The 20,298-nt window shown below is 44.8% G+C and overlaps 1 protein-coding gene across 1 annotated transcript in view; it reads right to left on the bottom strand.

Annotated features, from left to right (window-relative positions):
- The window catches only part of LOC146809247 (zonadhesin-like), a 159,215-nt gene that overhangs the window by 70,685 nt on the left and 68,232 nt on the right, over window positions 1-20,298 (bottom strand). The window contains exons 3-4 of the mRNA XM_085614847.1: window positions 9,613-10,170; window positions 8,930-9,562 (exon numbers count right to left, since the gene is read on the bottom strand). Coding sequence (XP_085470973.1) covers window positions 8,930-9,562; window positions 9,613-10,170 — 1,191 coding nt within the window. The remainder of the gene's footprint in view (window positions 1-8,929; window positions 9,563-9,612; window positions 10,171-20,298) is intronic.

Here is a 20,298-nt window from a genome sequence, read left to right as displayed (position 1 = left end):
CCAGCTCCCCTAAACTTCCTTGCTGGGACTTCTGACCTGCCAATTGGTGCCTGTAGCTGCCCTGGGCCTCTGGAGGTTGTTCCAGCTGTTTGGAGCTGGAAAATCAATGCAACAAGTAGTAGGACGCATTTGTGCCAGCTTCAGATGCAAAGCCGACGAAAACGTCGGCTCAAGAAATCACCGCACCGAGTGCACCGATCTCTGAGATCACCGCACCTTTTCCGATGCAAGCCCTGCTGTGCAGCTGCGAGAACCCATACATCGTCTTGGATCATCGCATTGAGGCGCGAAGTCAGTTGCATCATGGGGGGGACACAGTAAGAAAGACGCATCACCTCTCCACGCAGTAAGAAACCGACGCATCACGTCCTCTCCGGTAAAGAACCGATGCATCACCTCCCTGCGCAGCAGCAGTAAGTAACTGAAGCATACCCTCCCTAGAGCAAGGCACCGATGCATCACCTTCCCTGAGTGTAAGGAACGTACGCATCACCTTCCCTACGACGCTTTTTGTTTGTGTGTACGACGCATCCAAGGTACTGTGTGTGAAAAGTGTTGCATCTGCAATTTGCTTTGAACTGAACTATTTGTACCATTTGAAAGTCATTTTTATTACTGTATTGTGGATTTTTGTCGTTTTGGTCTTGTTTGGTTTAGATAAAGAAGACTTATTTTTCCAAACTGGTGTGGTGTTCATTTGTAGGGTTTTTACTAAATTACTGTATGTGTTCACAAATGCTTTACACACTGCCTCTGAGATAAGCCTGTCTGCTCGTGCCAAGCTATCAAGGAGGTGAGCAGGTGTTATTTTAGAAGTGCATCCCCTTACCCTGACTAGAAGTAAGGGTCCCTCTTTGGACAAAGGTACCTGCCACTGCCAACTAGAGACTCCCATTTCTAACATGGGTGCTATTCCCTATTATATACAGATGCAGCCATAAGAAAACTTAATCAATTGCGTAGGGATTGTTTGTTGTTTAAACCAAATAATGAACCTGATCGAAATCCCAGAAATCAAATATATGAATCTTCAAACCCGAGACCGATTCTGACATATAACAGACAGAGAGATGACATAAGTCGAGCTGTAAGGAAAAACTGCCACATAGTACATAATGATCCCACAATCAGAGAATATCTCCCCAGAAATCTGACTATCACGTACAGAAGGGCTCCATCCACCAGTGATTACCTAGTGAAAAGTAGCCCAGAAATCTCTTAACAGGAATTGGCTATCGGGACCAAAAGGGTTCAAGAAATGCTCTTCTTGTAAGGTTTGCAAACTGAACATTAATAAAAGCTCATATACCACACCCTTCAAATCAGCTCCCACACAGAAATCCTAATTTTTAACAAAATCTGAATATGCTATTTATGTTTTGGAGTGCTCTTGTGGACTGCGGTACATTGGCAGTACGAAGCTGCAAGTCCACAAGAGAATTCTCCAACACATATGAGCTATTTCCAATTCGGTTCCGAGCTATCCGGTGGCCCATCACATCAAGGAGGTCTACAACAATCAAATATAAGATTTTAAGTACTTTTTTGTGGACTCCATAACCCCTCTGAGGAGAGGTGGCAATAGAGAAGCCAATCTAAGAAAATTTGAAACCCAATACATTTTAGAGTTTGATAGCAAAAGTCCGAACGGTCTTAATACAACAGAAGATTTATATACTTGGCTATACATTTCTGAGAATTATCAATGTATAGCCATAGTTTGCACTCACAGAGAAATTGGGATCTGTATATTATGTAGCCATTTAAGATGAGGAAAGCTACTTCAAAAACTAATAATATAAAACGAATATCATAAGTATACATTTAGCCAATTGAACGTAACATCTGTGAAGATTCCCTGTAATCACTTTTCCCATCTTTTTAATCAAATTTTATGTAACTGTTTTATCCAATTTTAAACAGTTCTTTTGCACTTGTGCACTTTATAAACACTCGTGAAGCACTTAGATAAGTAACAAACTGAACGTCCTAGCATTAATGCCAATTGGTGCAGCTGTATGTGTATCCCACTTGGGCTCTATTTATGTGATGATCATAAAATGACTTTTACCAGTCTTTTTATTAAATGGGGCAGGAAGTAGAGAAAAAATACGATGAAGTGTATAATTGCACAAAGTCAGTCTGTCCTCAATTTTAGTATTTATGACTCGTTTTTTATCATGTAAATAATGCGCCCGAATTTTATTAATTGATCCATAATGAGGTTTTTAACATGTTATGTTTAATTCCTTGGTCAATATTTTGTAAAAGAATTCGCTAATAACAGACAATGCATTTTAGTCAAAACTGATATTGTAAACAATAAATGTATGTATACAATTATTATCATTGTTTACAAATGCATAATGGCGCAAAATGTCATATCATGATGTCTTTGGGCGTCATGGCGGCATTTTGCACAAAATAAAAAACAAGAGCACAAAGAAATTGGAGTCAGTTTCCTGCTTGAGAGTTCAAAATCAAGGAGCTTTTAAAGTTGGGAACTATATATATATATTTTTTTTTTTTTACGAGGTATAGTGGTGCATGTTTTCAACATAGTTTCTTCAATATAAAGAAAACAAGTAATACTTTCCACAGGAATTTCTAATAAACACTCAGAAAACATTTGCGAAAACTCCAGATTTGTAAGGAAGCTTGTCCTCCTGAGTGGCCGTATGACTCCTGCTGGGTCTGTATCAAGACTTATCTTTTTTAGGTGTTCTTTGTCCCTTTTCTGCTTTCCCCTCTTAATCTGCATTACAGTGCGATTATTTTCTTTATTTATTTATTTAAAAGCACAACTATCCACCGCCTGCTAACAACTGCACTAAAGAAATCATTTTTAATAAATTGAAACTATGGTCAGAGGAATACAATTCACCAAACATGAATATACAGCCTAAATAAGATAATTTTTTTCAATTGCACTATTTTTCAACTTTTCATAATAGTCCCAGCTAGTTCAATATTCTGTCACAAACGAATACGGCATCCAGGATATCAGTCATAATTTAATGGAGTTTCACATCTGCTAAACGAAATAAAGGGATTTAGCTCCTTCAATAAGGAACAGAGCCTTCTAAACCAACACAGCTCAGAGTCTAATCATTACTTGAAAGGAGAATAGATATTCCAACCAGCAATCTCTACAGCTAAAAAAGTGGCCAACTGCCCAAAAAGTAAGGAGCCCTCTCAAAACAACTTTTTCAGAACAGGGAAGGGTAATGATGCATGTGCACACTGCAGGGTTTGTGAACAGAGAGGCTAGTCCTTTAGGGCACATTTTCCCAAGACAGGACTAGTCCTATGATGGTACAGGCTAAAATCATTCGTTTTTATAATATCAAGAGCATCCCTTTTTAGAGAGAAAAGGATCAAAAACGTAATATAGACTTTCCACATTTAAATAATCGTTTTAAAAGTGAACATCACCGTACACATCATGTTAAACATGTTTTATCCTCTTCCTGAATTCAGGCTCAGTAGAGAGGTGGGCTGACAGACCCATACACTTGTTTTTTATTTATTTTATTTTTTTATTTATTGATTTTTATTCAGCAGTATCAGATTTCATAAAGGTTACAAAATAGCCAAACTTTATTCAGTAAAAGAAACATGGCAGACATAAATTCCCAAACTGAAGCTGTTTAACATTCATCACTATTCAAATCCATCCGGTTATCGGTGCTCATAATTGCTCGCCAAGTTGCTTTCTTCTATGACCCTTCACTTTATAAAGAGCCATTTCCATATGGTATAAAGCACGAATCCTAGCCCTCCATTCAGAAAAAAGGGGTGGATCCGGGCTCAGCCACTGTGAGGTTATACAAAGGCGCATCACAGCCATACATAAAAATAGAAAACCCCTATGTGGTGCTAACCTTTTACTAATTATCGAATCAAGCTCAATGCCAAAGAGGACACAACCCGGATTGAAAACCACCGATATTTCTAAGGAGGAGTTAAAAAAAAATTGCAAATCTGAAAGGAAAGGGGCCAATGATGGACACAAAAAGAACATATGTGCAGCATCCGCTGCTATCTCACCACACCGAGGACATTTATCTCCCCTTCCCGACTTCCATTTTGTGATCTTGGCTGGAGTATATTAGAGATAAAAGTTTGACATAAAGCACTGACTCGTTAGACTTCCGGACAGCAAGATTGAACTTGCCAATTCTAAAGACTCCAGAAGATCTATATTCTGAATTCCAAGCCTTCTTTCCCATTTTAGTTCCTGCATAGAGAGATCATGTAGCTGTCCTCAAGTAACTTCTTGATATATTTGCGCCAGCTTCCCCCTACTTATTATAGCCTCCAGTATGGGAATTCCCTCTAAAGAGCAGATACCCTTCATAATGTTTTTGTCTAGAAAACTACGCAGCTGCAAATATTTAAAAAAGTCACCCTTATCTAATTCAAATTTTTCTCTCAGTGAGGCATATGACATTATTTGACCATGTTCACATAAATCCCCAACCGTCCAAATGCCAACGGTACGCCACTTCCGGGCAACGGAGTCCATAAGGACTGTTGAGATAGCCCCTGGCAAACCAATTGGAGTATAGCAATTAAATTCCTTTAACTTGCCCAGCAAGCGTATCTTTTTCCAAACAAAAAATGCTGCAGACAAAATTTTAAATCTAGTTTTTTTGTAATAGCTTGACTCGATAACCCTAACTAATAAATACCGTGCTTCTAGACCCAAAACTAATTCGTAAATAGAGGGAGAGATAGCCAAGTCCTGGCTAACCGTTTCTCCAGAAATCAAAATTCCAAAATATTGAAGCATCGGTGCATAATAATGAAAACGAAAATTAGGGATAGCCCACCCCCCACGAACAATAGGCAGATAAAGCCACTTCATAGCTCTTCTCGCCCTTTTATAGCTCCATAAAAACCGAGAACACATCCTTTCTATCCTCAAAAATAAAGAATTAGGAAACAATAGCGGAACAGCCCGAAAAACATATAAAAACTTCGGAAAGATTAGCATTTTAATGACATTGCTTCTCCCATAAAGTGATAAGTGCAAATGATCTAATCTCTCCAAGGTCTTATTAGAATCTGAAACAATAGGGTCAACATTCAAGGCAGGAATATCCTGTACTTTTGCCGAGATTTTAATACCCAAATAAACTGCCTCATCAACTACTTTGGGGTCTACTGGGCGTCCCTTTTCCGAGTGCAAAATCTGGGTCTTAGCTAAATTCAACTTGTAGCCTGAAAACCACGCAAAATCGTTGGTCACAATCTCAATTCTAATTAGCGCACTAGCCACGTCCCTTGTCAAAACTGCTAGGTCGTCAGCATAGGCTAAAACTTTGACGTCATGTAACTGAGGTTTAACAGAAATATTTAGTGAGTCACATTCCAATTTACAGATTAACGGCTCTATATAAAGAGCGAACAGAAGAGGCGAACATGGGCATCCCTGTCAGGTGCCCCTTAGCACTTTAAACTCCTCCGATTCCACCCCAGAAACCCTTACGGTGGCAGCCGGATTTCTATATAAAGTCTGTATAGCCTTAAAAAAATCGGGGGGGGAATCCCTTCCAAGTAAGAACTGACCATAAATAGGCCAAGGAGACCCTGTTGAATGCCTTTTCGGCACCCACAGGGCCACACCAACCTGAGAGTCTGTCGCCTGTGCCCAATCCAGCAGGGATATGACCCGGGCAATATGATCTGTGGTACCCCGTCCAGCAATAATACCATGCTGACGCAGTGAGACAATTGAGATGGTGGGCCCGATTCACAGAACCAACTTAAGACAAAATCCTAAACTTACTACTTTTGGTATTCACAGAAGTTAGGATTTTGTCTTAAGTTTGTCTTAAGTTTGTCTTAAGTCTGTCTTAAGTCTGACTTAAGTCTGTCTTAAGTTTGTCTTAAGTTTGTCTTAAGTTTGTCTTAAGTCTGTCTTAAGTTTGTCTTAAGTCTGTCTTAAGTTTGTCTTAAGTCAAACTTAAGACAAAATCCTAACTTCTGTGAATACCAAAAGTAGTAAGTTTAGGATTTTGTCTTAAGTTAGTTCTGTGAATCGGCCCCCATAACTTTAACAATTCTCTTAGCAAGGAGTTTTGAATAAATTTTACTGTCTGAGTTTGGGGTGGGCGGAATTTGCGTAATCGCGTTACGCAAATCTCCGCGAAACGGTAAAAAATCTCTGCGAACACGCAGAAATTCCGCGAACACATGGAATTGCTTGTTCGCGATACTTTTTTCCTGTTCGCGATCGCTGTTTGCGTGCTCGGGGTGAAATATCTCGTGAACACGCACATTGAGTACGCGAACAAGCCAAAAATTTCGCTAAGGCGCGGAACGCAGATTTTTGGTCAATTTCGCGCTCTCCGCGGAACGCGAAATTACCCAAATTCCGCAAATTCCGTGAGCGGAACGGATTTTACCGCCCAGGCCTATTTATTAGAGAAATGGGTCGATATGAGCCTAACTGTAGCCCATCCTTCCCCTTCTTCTTAAAAACCATAATTATCGTCTTAGACCATGAATCCGGCGGAGAACCTTTAAAAGCATTTTTCATTAAAGCCACTAGCTCTGACCCCAGCTCCGCCCTAAACTTACTATAAAACTCCAGAGGTATTTTATCAGGGCCCATCGCCTTGCCACATGGAAGTGAGAGGATAGCAGCCTCCACTTCTTCTAATGTAATTGGCTCAGATAAAATATCTTTCTGCTCTTCTGTTAAGGAGGAGGAGACAATCCCTGCTAAATAGCTATCCGCCTTGTCCGTGTCCTCGTTACAATATAGGTTCTCATTAAAAATTTGAAAAGCTTTCCTCACCCCTTGGGGCGTTTCCTGGAGTACTCCCTAAGTATCTTTAACTTTAAGGATTTTATTCTGCACCTCTCTTTGTCGAAGTCGATTGGCTAGAACTCTTCCAGTCTTCTCCCCATACTCATAACATTCCCTTTTATATAACTGAAACTTAACAGCCACCTCCTCAGCAAACTGTTGAAATAAAACAGATCTATTAATAGCAAGCCTTCTCAATATCTCAGTCAAATCCGCTCCTTCTTTAATTTTTTTATCCACCTCACATTCAATATTGCCTAGATCCCTAATGCGATTTGCCAAGACTGCCTTCAATTTTTTGCGTTTATAAGCAACGAAACTAAGAGTCTCACCCCTAAGTCCCTCCTTAAAAGCATCCCATACCATCTCTTCCAGGGCAGAGTTCCTATTAATCTCAAAAAAGCATGGAATCTAATCCTTAATATGGTTACAATACTCAGAGTCAAACAGCAGTTTTCTATCAAATGTCCACTCAGAATTCCGTGGTGTAACTGTATCAAGCTCAATTTTTAAAACTAAAGGGTTATGGTCAGAAATAAACCTTGGGGAGTAAATATATTCGCCCTACTAAGCAAAGAATTAGAAACAAAAAAATAATCCAATCGAACCAATTTTTTATGAGGGGCTGAGAAAAACGTGTAGCCTGGCTGATCCACATTAAGTTTGTTCCAGGCATCAAATAGTCCTTGATCCAAAGACAGTCTGCGCACACTTTTATATACTCTAGGCTTCCTACCAAAATAGGTCTGATTGCTTTTAACATCAAACCCCCCATCCAGGTGTGTATTTAGGTCCCCACAGATTATAAACGGTTGTGTTCAGGTGGACGATTCTAGATTAATCTTATCAAAGAATTCAGACTCATCTAAATTTGGACCATATACGGTACAGATTGTAAACATTTTACTATTAAAAATAACCTCCGCAAATACCCAGCGCCCCCACTTATCCTCCTTAAACTTCCTAACCGTTAGTGCCCCCTTCTTGGAAAGAATAGCAACCCCCCTTGAGTTTATTGACTGACGTGAGCAGACAATCAGGTCCATACCCAAAGCCTTAAGCCAACCTCGATTCGACCATGATATATGCGTCTCTTGTAGGCACAAAATATCCCAGGACATCACCTGAATTATCCTTGCCAGAACCCGCCTCTTATTCGAGTCATTCAACCCACATATATTAAGAGAACAGACTGAGAGTTTGCCCATTTATATTATTATATTTGTTCCAGAAACATCATTTCTTCTGCCCCAATACTCTCCCCCCTTAAGTTTACCTTCATTCTCTGACTTAAACCTGCTATTGCCAATTTCAGATTAGTGCTATAGAAACGATTTAAAGGGATCCCTCTATACAAAAACAAAAGGAGATCATCTACTGCTGTAATTTTCACCCCCAGTCCCCCCTGAACTCCCCCACCCAGTGCAAACAACCCCTACATCCCCTACAACCCCTACAACCCCTAGCCCTACCCCACACCCCCATCTCCACCCAGAAACCACCCTACCACCCCCATGAGGCATTGGGACCATAGTCCCTTGCGATGTAGAGTTGGACGCCCACCCTCTCACTCCCCTCCTCACCCAATTCAAACATAATCTGCATTTTAATTCAAAATCAAACGGGTTATTGTAACCAATAAATCATTACTCCTTATCAGCTCATAACCAGACTTTACGAAGAGAATAATACAGTCATCAATTAAATGTTATAAGGACTGCAGGAACTCCTTGGCAGAAAACTCGTCAAAAAACACCGATGTCCGCCCCTTAGCAACAATCTTTCGCTTTGCAGGGTTCTGGAGGAAAACTTGTGCTCCTTTAACCTGAAACTGTGGGATCAGCTGCCGCATCCTCCAGCGAAGATCAACTGTGGACTAGCAAAAGTGAGGCCTTACAAAAAAATCACAGTCCTTCGCATGGCCTTTCTTTGTAGGCCGTGCGATATCATAAAGAGCTTCACGAGCCAAAAAATTATTTAGCGATATCAAAATTGCACGAGGAAACGAAGCATTCTGGCCTGACTTCTTTCTCTGACTAACAGGGAAGCAGTGAGCTCGCTGTATCTCTACCCGCCAGTCCCATTGTGAGAGCTCCGGAGAAGCCTCACCCAACAGTTCAGCTACAAACTTTCGAGTATCCGCGCCTTCTTTCCCTTCAGGAACCCCCAAAAGTCTGAGATTATTGCGCCTTACACGATTCTCTAAATCAGTCAACTTCCACTGTAAGTCATCTCGGTGCGCTTTCATAGATCCTGTAAGTTCTCTCTGCTTGGTAAGGTCGTCCTCCAGAGCGGAAATCCGTGTTTCTGCCTCGCTGATCCTGTTAGACATATCTGTACAAGTCTTCACCACCCTCCGGATTGAAGTCTGTAATTTCTTAGATGAATTTTGCGTCCGTATGGTCTCAGCCTGGGTTTCTGCCCTATGTGCCATGATCAAATCATAGATAGTAGCCAACATTATTTCCCCATTCTCGTTCCTTACAGCAACATCACCAGCTGATGAGGATAAATGAGATTCTAAAGGAGGGGCAATCGTATTCGGCGAACCCTCATAATCCCAGGAGAGCGATGCATCTGAGCCGGGTGGGCTCAATCTTCCAGCTCCTTCTGCTGTAGTCGAGCCACATATTGCGTTCTCTGAAAGTGATCCAGTAGGGGGCCTTGCCGCTTTAGCTCCACCTTCACCAATGCCCACTTCCTCCAACCCATCGTCTACGAAACTCTCATCTGAAGAATGGTCTGACAGAGAGAAAAATCGTCTGCATTGGATAGTTTATCAAGTGGTTCACAGAGCTCCAGACCATACTGAATATTCGCCACCGTAGAGATCTCAACAGAATCCATAACAACCTCAGTCCTTGCCCCAATCCTGACATTCTCATTTAAAACACTTCTAGCTCCTCCATCATCATCGTCCACAAATGCAAGAGAGCCAATACCATTAGACTGTTCGATAATGTCTGCTGACAGGACTTCAACTCCCAGAATGGCCTGTGAGAGTGATTCACCAACAGGCTCAATGCCTAGCGAGGTAGCTAAATGGATTGGAGCTGGGAATTCAGTAATATCTTCCGCTACCCCCGACTTACTAATTTCCCCACTCACCACTGTTACATTACTTTCCTTATTTTCATTGCGCTCCGAGCCGACCAAATCCTCGCCATGATTCATCCGAGTAACAGACTCGTCTTTTCGTTTCTTCCTATTCACCTTATGTGTGAACATCGCCGGTATAGCCAGATTCTGCACTTTGACCATACCTTGTGGATCATCCAGCGAGCTTTTTTGAGTCTGTCCCACAGCTTCTGACACTATTGTTGCTGCTTGATTATGCCTCCGGAGCCCTTCTGGATCAGATAGCATTGAAGTTTTTTTACTTGAGGCAACAGTAGCAGCAAGCCGCGTTTTAACCGGTGTGCCGGTCTGTGATGCAGCAATTCGTGGTCTCGCTGTACGGGGGGGTAGTTTAGTCATCATGCCTCGTAGCCCGTAGTCGAACACCCTCGGGCTATAGTTGCAAGACACCAAATAAAACAGCCGGGGAGGGGGATTATAAAACAGCAAAATCCGCCAGCACATCGGAGGCTCCCGCAGTACGTTCTCTTCGCTCCGTTCTCGTCTTAGCGGTCAGAAAAAAGTCACGGTAACCATAGCAGTGAGTGAGGGGGAGTGAGGAGCAGCCCGCTCAACCGGCCAGCAGCGCGGCCGCCATCTTGCCTCGACCCATACACTTGTAGTGAACACACATATAGAAGACAATGGAATTAATCTTTTAAAAAGAAAGGCTGAAAGGGATCGCACATCTTGACCATGGGTCAAGCACAGAGCCACTTTGTTGAAGAAGGGTCAGGCCTGGAAAATACTTAGGATAACTCGACTTGTTCTGTTGGAGCACATGGCAGCAAACTTAGCTGCCTAACTGAGGCAACAGAGTGTGCTCCCCTCTCCAGCATCTGCCAGGACATAGCAATACCTTATGGGTCAGATGTACAAAGCATTTTTGAGATTTGGAAATAGCTTTTTCTAAGTCTCCAAACACCAATTCTACAGAACCACAAAGTGGATTTTTAATTCGGTATTTGGAAGGGGGGTTTTTAGGGTGTCCCTTCCAAACACCGAATCATGGAGATATGGATTATTGTTTTGCAACCAAAATCTGATCATTCGGATATTTTGGTGAGGGGAGTCCCCAAACAACCCCTTCACCTTTGAGAATGTAAAAAAAACAACAACAAAAATCAATAGCAGGCAGGGGTCCCACAGACAGCTGCCTACTCTAAAACACAACCAAGTTAAACATGTAATTGTTGTTTTGAAATACAGTCTGCTTTCCTTTAAGAACGAACAACAAAAACAAAAACAGACTGCTTTATTTAAAAGCAGTCACAGAGATGGTAGCATGGACCATCACTGTGATGGCCATCAATCATAATGGGTTGCAAATTGTAATTTACATTAATATTAATAAGGTAGGGCACATAGAGTTCCATACATCAGGAATAGCTTTAACAAAATTGTGAGTTGTAGAAAATCGCAATTCGGCAATTAGGAAATCACTATCACGGTTACTATATCTGGCTCTAAGTGAAACCTGCACAGTGGGACACCAAAACCAGTTACGTTGAAACTTTGCAGACTATGCACTCTCCTTCCTAAAGCTACCAACTCGACTCCTTCATAACTCATACCAGGGGGGGTGGGGTCAGTCAGGTTTGTTGACTTCGTGTTAAGCTATGATTATTTGTAATGTTGTTATTCATGGATTGGAGCCACATCGAGCCCCTTAGCACTGCAGTGCTTCATCTTCAAACCCCTGAACTAATGTTGGCCTCATCATGAGTACAGTTCAGCTCTGCAGAGTCATTAGCTCCTGAGACAATTAACTCACAGGACTCAGGGCTGGGAGCTTGTCAGCCCGGCAAAGGATGATGGATTCAAGCCTGACTGAGATGGCTACTTTCTGACAGGGAAGAGTGTGGGACTGGGACTAATGGCTCTGCAGTCCAGCCATCAGTAACTCTATTTTTGTTAAACAATCATTAAGGAAAGAGAGAAACTATTGAGGGGGGGAGGAAGCCACAAGGGTGAGCTGCCGCTGCTGGTTTGCCATTTATACTCTATTTGCACAAATAGTTGCCTACACCGCCATCCATTGCCTGTGTGTTGTAGCCTACCTTGGAGTTTTTAACTATGGGAAAGTTCACTTAAAACACACCTGCATATCAAAATGGCCCATGTGCGCTAAGTGCCTGTCAGACAATGACATCCATAAGCTTGTGAATGTAAGGTGGCCATGCCTTTCCCATTTAGCACAACTGGTTTACTAATAAAAACACTAAAAACAAAAGAGGCACAGCTACCCATCAGAGTGCAAAATCTTTGCAGATGACTCACATGTCAAATTTAGGCCCCACAATTCCTGCCCAGTGATGTTTTTCCATGTCTCTTGAGCGTCATTAGATACATACTTTGGCTACATTTTAAACTTCACAAGGCAGAAAATGCATTTTGTTTTGTTTTCCTTTAGTTATTTTGCCAACTTTGGGTTCTGGATTGTTAGACTAGGCATCTTTGGCGTGGTTTTCCCCTGACGTTTTGCATCTACCTCTTTTTTTGATGCTGTGTTGGATTTAGTTTTTGATTGATTAGATGCTTTAAGCACTTTGCAACTGCTAATCAGTGTCAAAGTGCAAGTGCTCCCTGTGTAATTTGTGACTGCAATTGGTCCTCTCTGATTGACATATTTGATTTACTGGTAAGTCCCTAGTAAATTGCACTGAGTGTACCAGGGCCTGTAAATCAAATGCTACTAGTGGGCCTGCAGCACTGATTGTGCTACCCACATGAGTAGCCCTGAAAAGGTATGCAGTTTTCATGCGCAGTTTGTTAACTGCCCTGTCGACCTGGCAACTGCACCGACTTGCCAAACCTCAACCTTCCCTTTTCTTACATATAAGGCACCCCTAAGGTACCGACCCTGCAGGGTGCAATGTATGTGAAAGGTAGGACACATACTGGTGTGTGTGACATGTGCCGACAGTGAAATACTTCCAATTAGGTTTTTCACTATTGAAAGGCTAACTGCTCAATAGGATAGAATGGGAAATGTTTTGTAACATCTTGCAATTAAAACTTCCCATTAGGACAAGATAGATAAATAAAGTTAAGGCTGTCTGAACTCAGAATTTAATAACATCTTTTAGTAAAGATGGTTTTTAATTTGTGTGTTTGAAAATGCCACTTTTAAAAAGTGGGCATTTTCCTGTTTAACCATTCTGTGTGCCTTGGTCTGTTTGTAGATTGACTGTCTGGTTTTGGAGTGACAGGGGCTGGGACTGTGCATTCACTGCAGACTTCCACAGGGGGGTGAGGGGGTTGAGGTGTGCCTGGCCCTTTCTGAATGACTCCGAGCTTAGCAGGGGCAGCTCCTCCATTAGGGCAGAGGAGCGTCGCCCCACTTTTTTCCTTCCAGTGCGAGAAGCAGAAACATTAAAACACAATTTTATGTTTTTGCTTCTCGCACCGCGAGAAAGCAGAAGGCAGGATATGCCTGGTTGGGGGCGGGCAGGAGGGTATGCCTGGTTAGGGGCGGACGAGTGGGTTGGGGAGGAGTGGCTTGTCCACTGTTGTGGGCCCTAACTGTTTGGTCAGCCCTCTGGGGCAGACCAAACCAGTCATGTGCACTTAACATTTTCTCTATGTAGGCTGCATGCAGCCTACATAGAGAAAATTGCCTCCCTACAGGCGCCCTGCTTGGCGTTGTCTGCACCAATCACAATGCTGCCATTGCAGTGTTGTGATTGGCTTATGGGAGGGGAGGGAGCATGCCTGTTCAGGTGCAGGAAAACACCAACATGCGACCAGGCCCAGGAGCAGAGGCGGCGCGGGGCCCGGGACCCAGGAATGTAAGTTTAATAGGGCCTGCCTCCCTTGCACAATGCTCTCTTCTCACCCCCACCAGTTCTGTCTCCCAACAATGCTGTCTCCACCCCATACTGCACCAGTGAGGACAGAACTGGTTTGGACTGGGATCAGACACCCTTGCAAAAAGAGAACAAAGACATTTTGGGGTATAAGTATTACACCTAAGACCCCAGAACTTTAGATCACTTAATTCAAGAAGAACATTTGCCAAGGAGAAGAGCTGTGAGGAAGAGTACTGCCCCTTTGCTATGTGCTGTGTGGGGTTGGCCAGCAGTTGCGGTTTCTGCCAAGGAGAGGAAAAAGACTGGAACTTTGCTTTGAACCTGCTTAAAGATTTGTAAGGGCCTGTGTGTGCTGGCCTCCTGTGAATCTAGAGTCTTAGGGACACAAAGACTCTCCCCCCCCTATCTCCCTTGATGCATCTGTTTCTCAATGCTTCCCATCTCCGCGGCTGCTTGTCCTTGTGAATTTTGCCGCACCTACAGGTACTTTGTCAGAAATATTGCATCCATGGTTTTCTATGGACCAAGTTGTTTGAAACCTTTTTAAGTTTAAATGTATTTGAGTTTTCAAAAGTTAGACAACCATACAGAGGCATGATCAAAAACATAATGTAAAAAGGTGTACAATCCACAGCTATTCAGATATTCCAGTTGGACAAGAGATAACAACCAGGTTCACATTCCTCATGAATGTTCATACACATTGCTCTTCCCGAAAGTGCCTGTTCGTGAGAAAACGATTTTCTTTCTGAACTTGACTAACCTTGCACCGGGCCTGCGTTTAGGGCCATTAAATCATAAATACTTGGGTTTGCTGCCCTCCTGTGGTTGTTCACAGAAATTCCTTTACCCTATTCGCTATATCTAATCACGTGTTTTTGTCACATAACATAGGCAGCAACTCGTTATGAGATCACTTGTTTTTCCAACGTGATACTGAATCATTATAATTCCAGGCACAGAGATATATCAAAAGGGAGTTACGCTATGGAATTTTTCAGACTAAATTTAGAACAAACGGGCAGTGCAATCTCGGACTTTCCTGATGCAAGTCTATATCCAGTCAGGAAACACACTTCAATAGGCAGTCATCATTACCCGGCGCACATTGATTCCCCCGTACCAGGAGGAAGCAGGTATTGGACGGCTGGACGGCGGCACATAGTGACATCTGCGCCCACAGCCAATGAAGGTGCATGGTTTGTTTTGCTGACACTTTTTTGCAAATATCGCAGAAATAATTGCAAATATCGCGGCAATCGCGCTAGTCAGCTGATTTTGCAATTTTTTTGTGGATCGCGAAAAGCTGGAGGATCTGTCTAAAGCAATTGTATAAGAGTATGTCCACCCCCGCCGTCTTCCCTCCCGTGGATGAGAAATATTGCTGGGGAAACGCTCAAGTGCATTCAATGACAGTCTTTGGTGAGGAGGTGTCTCCTGTAGAAGACATATGTCAGCCTCCGTATGCTCCAAATAGGAGTATATTGCCCATCGTTTAATAGGGTTGTAAAGCCCTTTGACATTGAGTGGGAGTATTTTCACTTCCTTAGGAGCCATGACAAAGGGCAACAACGAGATCCAGCGCAGCGCTCAGGGCAAGCCCCCCTCCCTGGTACAACCACTCACCCCACCAAGAGGTGCAGCAGATGCCTATGGGTGGCCACTTGATGTGGTGCGTCGTATGCCCCCGGAACTTCCTGCAAGAAAAAAAACATATGGATACCGGACGCCCCCCCATCCCCTCCCTAACCCCAACAGACCAGAAGCCAACCCCAGAAACATCCCAATCCCGCCCGACAACGACGCCCCTTTCCAACCCTAACCCCGCTGAATCCCATATTGTCCTGGGCTCACCAACCCATTTCGCGAGTCCGCAGTAGAATCAAGGTTTATGGGCAACATATGGCCTTGTGTCCCGATCTCCCCGCTTCAGCCAGATGCCCCAGCCCCTCGTTTGACTCCTAATGGATCATCAGGCGTTCCCCAGCCCTGCGTATGTCACTTATCTGTCCTTTTTCGAGTCTATTAGACTTCATGGGGGGAAGTTTCTCTGGATATTGTCTCCAGCAAGATTGCCGTTCTGGTGCCATTGCCATGGGATCCGGTCGCATTGCTGGATGCGCTCTCCGTCGCCCGGTAACTGTTTGCCACTTCTCGCTAGAGGTCTTGCCCTGGCTGGATGCCCTTGTCTCTGGCTGCTGTGGGCCTTCAATGCCTAAAACCTTACAAGTGGCTTGTAGAGAGCGTAGTTGGTGCAATTTGCCTTGATACTTAAAGATTAGCCAGAATGGATGGCCCCAAGAGTATGGAATTCCCTGGTTTCGGAGGTGCGCCGTAGCTACTCCAAATTCCTTACACTTCTGAAGGGTTATCAGTGCCAGGTCTTGTTACAGGGGAATAGAGTGTTCCTGGTATTGCAAGGGCTGCTTCTCCCAGGCCGCTCGGAGGATACGCTCTTTGAGCTTAAAGTCCGGGAGAAAGGCCAGGAGGTCCGGCGGGGGAGGGGGGGGGGGGGGGGGCAGGTGCTCGACGCGGAAGGACCACACGATGCGCCCTGTCTATTTTGATTTCGAAATCTGGCAGGCCGCCAGGATGCTACAGAACAGGCCCTGTAGGTATTGTGTGATGTCCGTACCTTCTTTTGATGGCACTCCCCGGACACGAATGTTATTGCATCATGACCTGTTCTCCAGGTCTTCCGGGTGGGCCTGGAGGTCGATTTGCTGCTGCGGCAGCCTGATCACTTCCTGTGGCAGCTGTTCCAGTTCTTCTCCCTGGGCCTGTTCCTGGCCCTTTGTGGATGCCTCCCTTTTGCCCACAGCATCGATGTCCCGTTGCACCTCTTTGATCTCCAACGCAATTTCCCCTTTTAGCATCTGGAAGTCCTCTCACTGTGTGCCCAAAAGTATCTCCAGGAAGGCCTGTGTGACTGGGCCATCCTGGGAGTCCATATCCGGTAGGGAGCGTCTACCTTCCCCGCAATTGGATTGTGGTGGCTTAACCAGCATGTCCTTCAAAGTGCGGTCCTTCCTTCTCTTTGCTGTGGCCATGGCCCCTGTCACGTCAGCGGCTTTAGGCAAGTCTTGCATTCCTCTCCTTGTTGGCTGCTACCTCGGTGGAGCAATTGTCTGCCTGCGTGTGGTGTGGACCATGTCCTTCAGGCCATTCTTCTTGGCTGGCCGGGGTGTACTAAGTGCAGAAGCCTCTGCACACCCTCGTGTTGGTGCGAGCTTTGCCCGCTGTCGCCGCTTTTGAGCTAAGCTTTGCCTGGGAGCCCCTGTACTGGGTGCGAGGGCCTCGAGGAGCCCCTGCCTTGCAGTCAGGCATTTCACTGCTACTCTGCTCAGGTGTGGGAATCGTCTCAGATGTCCTTCTCTGGGCTCGCCTTCTCCCACGGGCTTATGGATTCTCAGTAGCCTACCTCCAGCACGGCTTTCCTGTTTTTGTGGTGGCGTCGCCCCGGGTCACCCCTGCCTCCTCCTCCTTCTGCCACCCCACGTATGTCCTCAGACCCGGATGCTGCCAGGGAAGCCCAGCTCGCTTCTCCAACTAATTGCCTCTTGTGCGCTCCGGCTGTGGGCCCCTCTACCTCCTTTCAGGCGTCCCGCTCACTGACCTGTCCAAGGTATACTCCAGTCCGGTTGGGCGATCCCCGTGCACTCTCCCTCCTGACCCTCTGGTCCCCCAGATCTCTGGCTGACGGAATGCTATCTGGCCGCAGCCTGAGAGCCTCGCCTCCCCTGTGCCTCCTATGTGACCATGCGGCCTCTTCACCAGGCCCCCCTCCTGGTCCCAGCTCACTCACTGTCTCGGGCGGGTCCCGTTCCAACCGCCGCCACCTCAGGCAGCTGGCGTCAGGGGATTTCACCTCCACCGGACACCGAGTTGCCGCTGCTGGGAGCACTGTCTGACTCCCGTGCCCCTGCTCGGTCACGGGATCCACCAATAGATCAATGCCCGAGGTCAGTCTCTATGGGGGAATGGGCAACCGCAGCAAGGGTCTTCCACCGTACCGCGGGTCCCGGGTGCTCCACTTTGGCGATCGTGGTGGCAGGGTCCCAAAGCCCCTCTGTCAAACCCATGCTGTCTCGTCCAGTACTTTGCCAACAGTCCCAATATCCGGGCTTTCAGTCGTACCCTCTGGACCCTGCTCCTTGTAGGACCCCGCTGTTCTCTTAGAGTCACTGATCTCCCGGGACACCAGCGTCTCCGGAGTCTGTCACCTCCAGTTGTGGCCTCAATGGCTCTCGAGACTCGACGCCATTTTCTGTGCGGGCCAGGCGTCTGATCAGCACTCTTCTCATTCCGCCTCAAGATCTCTCACCACCAATATCCGGGCTCATACACGAGCAGAAGAGGAAACAGGACCGACCCTCCCAACCCACCCCGATTCCAGGCGCTTGATGTGATAATTCGCTGATGCGGGCCAGACTGGGCGGATGGGAGTGGGGAGACTGGGGGAAACAAGTCTTACCCGCTCGCCATCTTGGCCACGCCCCCTTGGAACCTTTTTAAAGACCTATTCTTATTACACGTATGTTGGATTTGTGTTGTTTTGGTCTTGTTAAATTTAGGTAAAGATACTTTATTTTTCTAAACTGGTGTGGTGTCCATGTGTGGTGTTATCACTGTATTACTGTGTATCTGGAGTACTAATACTTAACACATTGCCCTTGGGATAAGTCTGCCTGCTCATGCAAAGCTGCCCAGGGGGTGAGCAGGCGTTCTCTAAAGTGTGTATTCCCTTTACCCTGAATAGAAGCAAGGATCTCCCTATTTTGACAAAGGTACCTACCTCTGCCAACTAGAGACCCCCATTTCAGACATGACTATAAACAGAGATGAGGCTATGCCTGTAGAGCTTGGAAAGAATGTTATGGTGTTCAGGGTCATATTTATCAATATGTCACATTACAGCAAGCCACCTTGCTGCACTGTGCGATAAAAAGAGGGCCGGAATGCACCGAATTTAACATAATATCACGCATTGCTGTCTTTTCCCAGCAGTGAGCACAATTTGCTGCCTAGTGCCAACTCCAGCACTCTTGCATCTTAGTGCAAGCGTGCTTGCGTTGAAAGCAGGATTGTTTTTGTGTAGGAAGTGACACGTTCCTGCCAGAAAACAATCCTCTGAAGCATTTTCCTCTTTCTATTGGTGCTGCAGGAAAAAAAGAAGAAATATAGACATATTTCTCCAAGTTATAACTACCTGTGGAGGTGCTGGAAATTTGTCTTACCCGAAATTTTTTTACTTTTGAGAATGACTATTACCAGCAAGTGAAGGGTACATCGATGGGTGCAATTTTCGCACCTAACCTAGCGATCCTCTATATGGATCACCTTGAAATGAACACCATCCTTGACACCACCAATCCATTTCTACCAGGCATCGTCATCTGGCGCCGTTACATAGATGATATTTTCTTGATATGGCGGCAAAATGAGACTGCACTCGCCCAATTTAATCATTGGCTCAACAATAATTGTTTAGGCCTAAACTTTACCAACACATACGACAGGTCTCAAATTCCTTTTCTTGATCTAACCATATACCATTTTGATGGTGAGCTACTAACCAAACTATACAGAAAAAGCACAGAGAGGAACACACTACTCAGATACGAAAGCCATCACCCCCGAGCACTCAGAGACTCTTTGCCATATTCCCAATTTCTCCGCATAAGACGGAATTGCTTTTCCAAGGAGGACTACTTTTCTGAGGCTCTCACTCTCACAAACAAACTGAAAGCTCGTGGTTACCCCAAAAGACTGATAAAAAATGCCAAAAAACGGGCTTGGTACTGCCCCAGAGAAATTCTACTCTCTCCTAAAGTCAAAACTAATGCAAATCGTTTAGTCTGTGTGACCACCTTCTCCCCTGTATCTAACCAAATCCGTAAATCCATCTTACATCACTGGCCTGTGGTCAACGCAGGCAACCTATCAGTAGAGCGACCTATTTTTGCCTTTCGCAAGAATCGGAACCTAAAAGACCATCTGATTAGGGCCGCCCTTCCCTCCCCTCGCCCAATGGTCACTCTTGATGCACACTGGGGACTAGACCCTCTCGTTGGCCATGCCAAATGTGGCAACTGTAATGTCTGTAGCACTACCATGGAAGGAAAGGATTTTATGTTTAATAATGTCTCTATCACTTTGAATTCTTTCTCTAACTGCAACACTAGCAATGTTATTTATCTTATCTCTTGCCCTTGCAACAAGATCTACATTGGCCAGACCACACAGAAGGTAAAATTAAGAATTGGCCAACACAGAAGCAGAGTGCGTTGTAAAACCCCAAATGCCCCCCTTGTGGAACATTTCATCGAAATGGGGCACAAAGATGTTGACATCAAATGGACAGTGTTGAAATGCATCAAACAACCGCCAAGAGGCGGAGACATTGCTAAAATCATGAATAGAGAAGAACTGAGAATGATCATCCGTACTGACAGCATCAGGCAAGGCCTGAATCGCAGCGAAGATTGGACCAACCTTCTCTGACATTTTTGAACCTCCTCTTACAACCTTTTACCTTCAGTGCATCTG

This window comes from Triturus cristatus, chromosome 7 (genome assembly GCF_964204655.1).
Source record: "Triturus cristatus chromosome 7, aTriCri1.1, whole genome shotgun sequence".
Classification (NCBI taxonomy): domain Eukaryota; kingdom Metazoa; phylum Chordata; class Amphibia; order Caudata; family Salamandridae; genus Triturus; species Triturus cristatus.
Note: the sequence above shows the minus strand (reverse complement) of the source record. Positions and strands in the feature narration are given on the sequence as shown.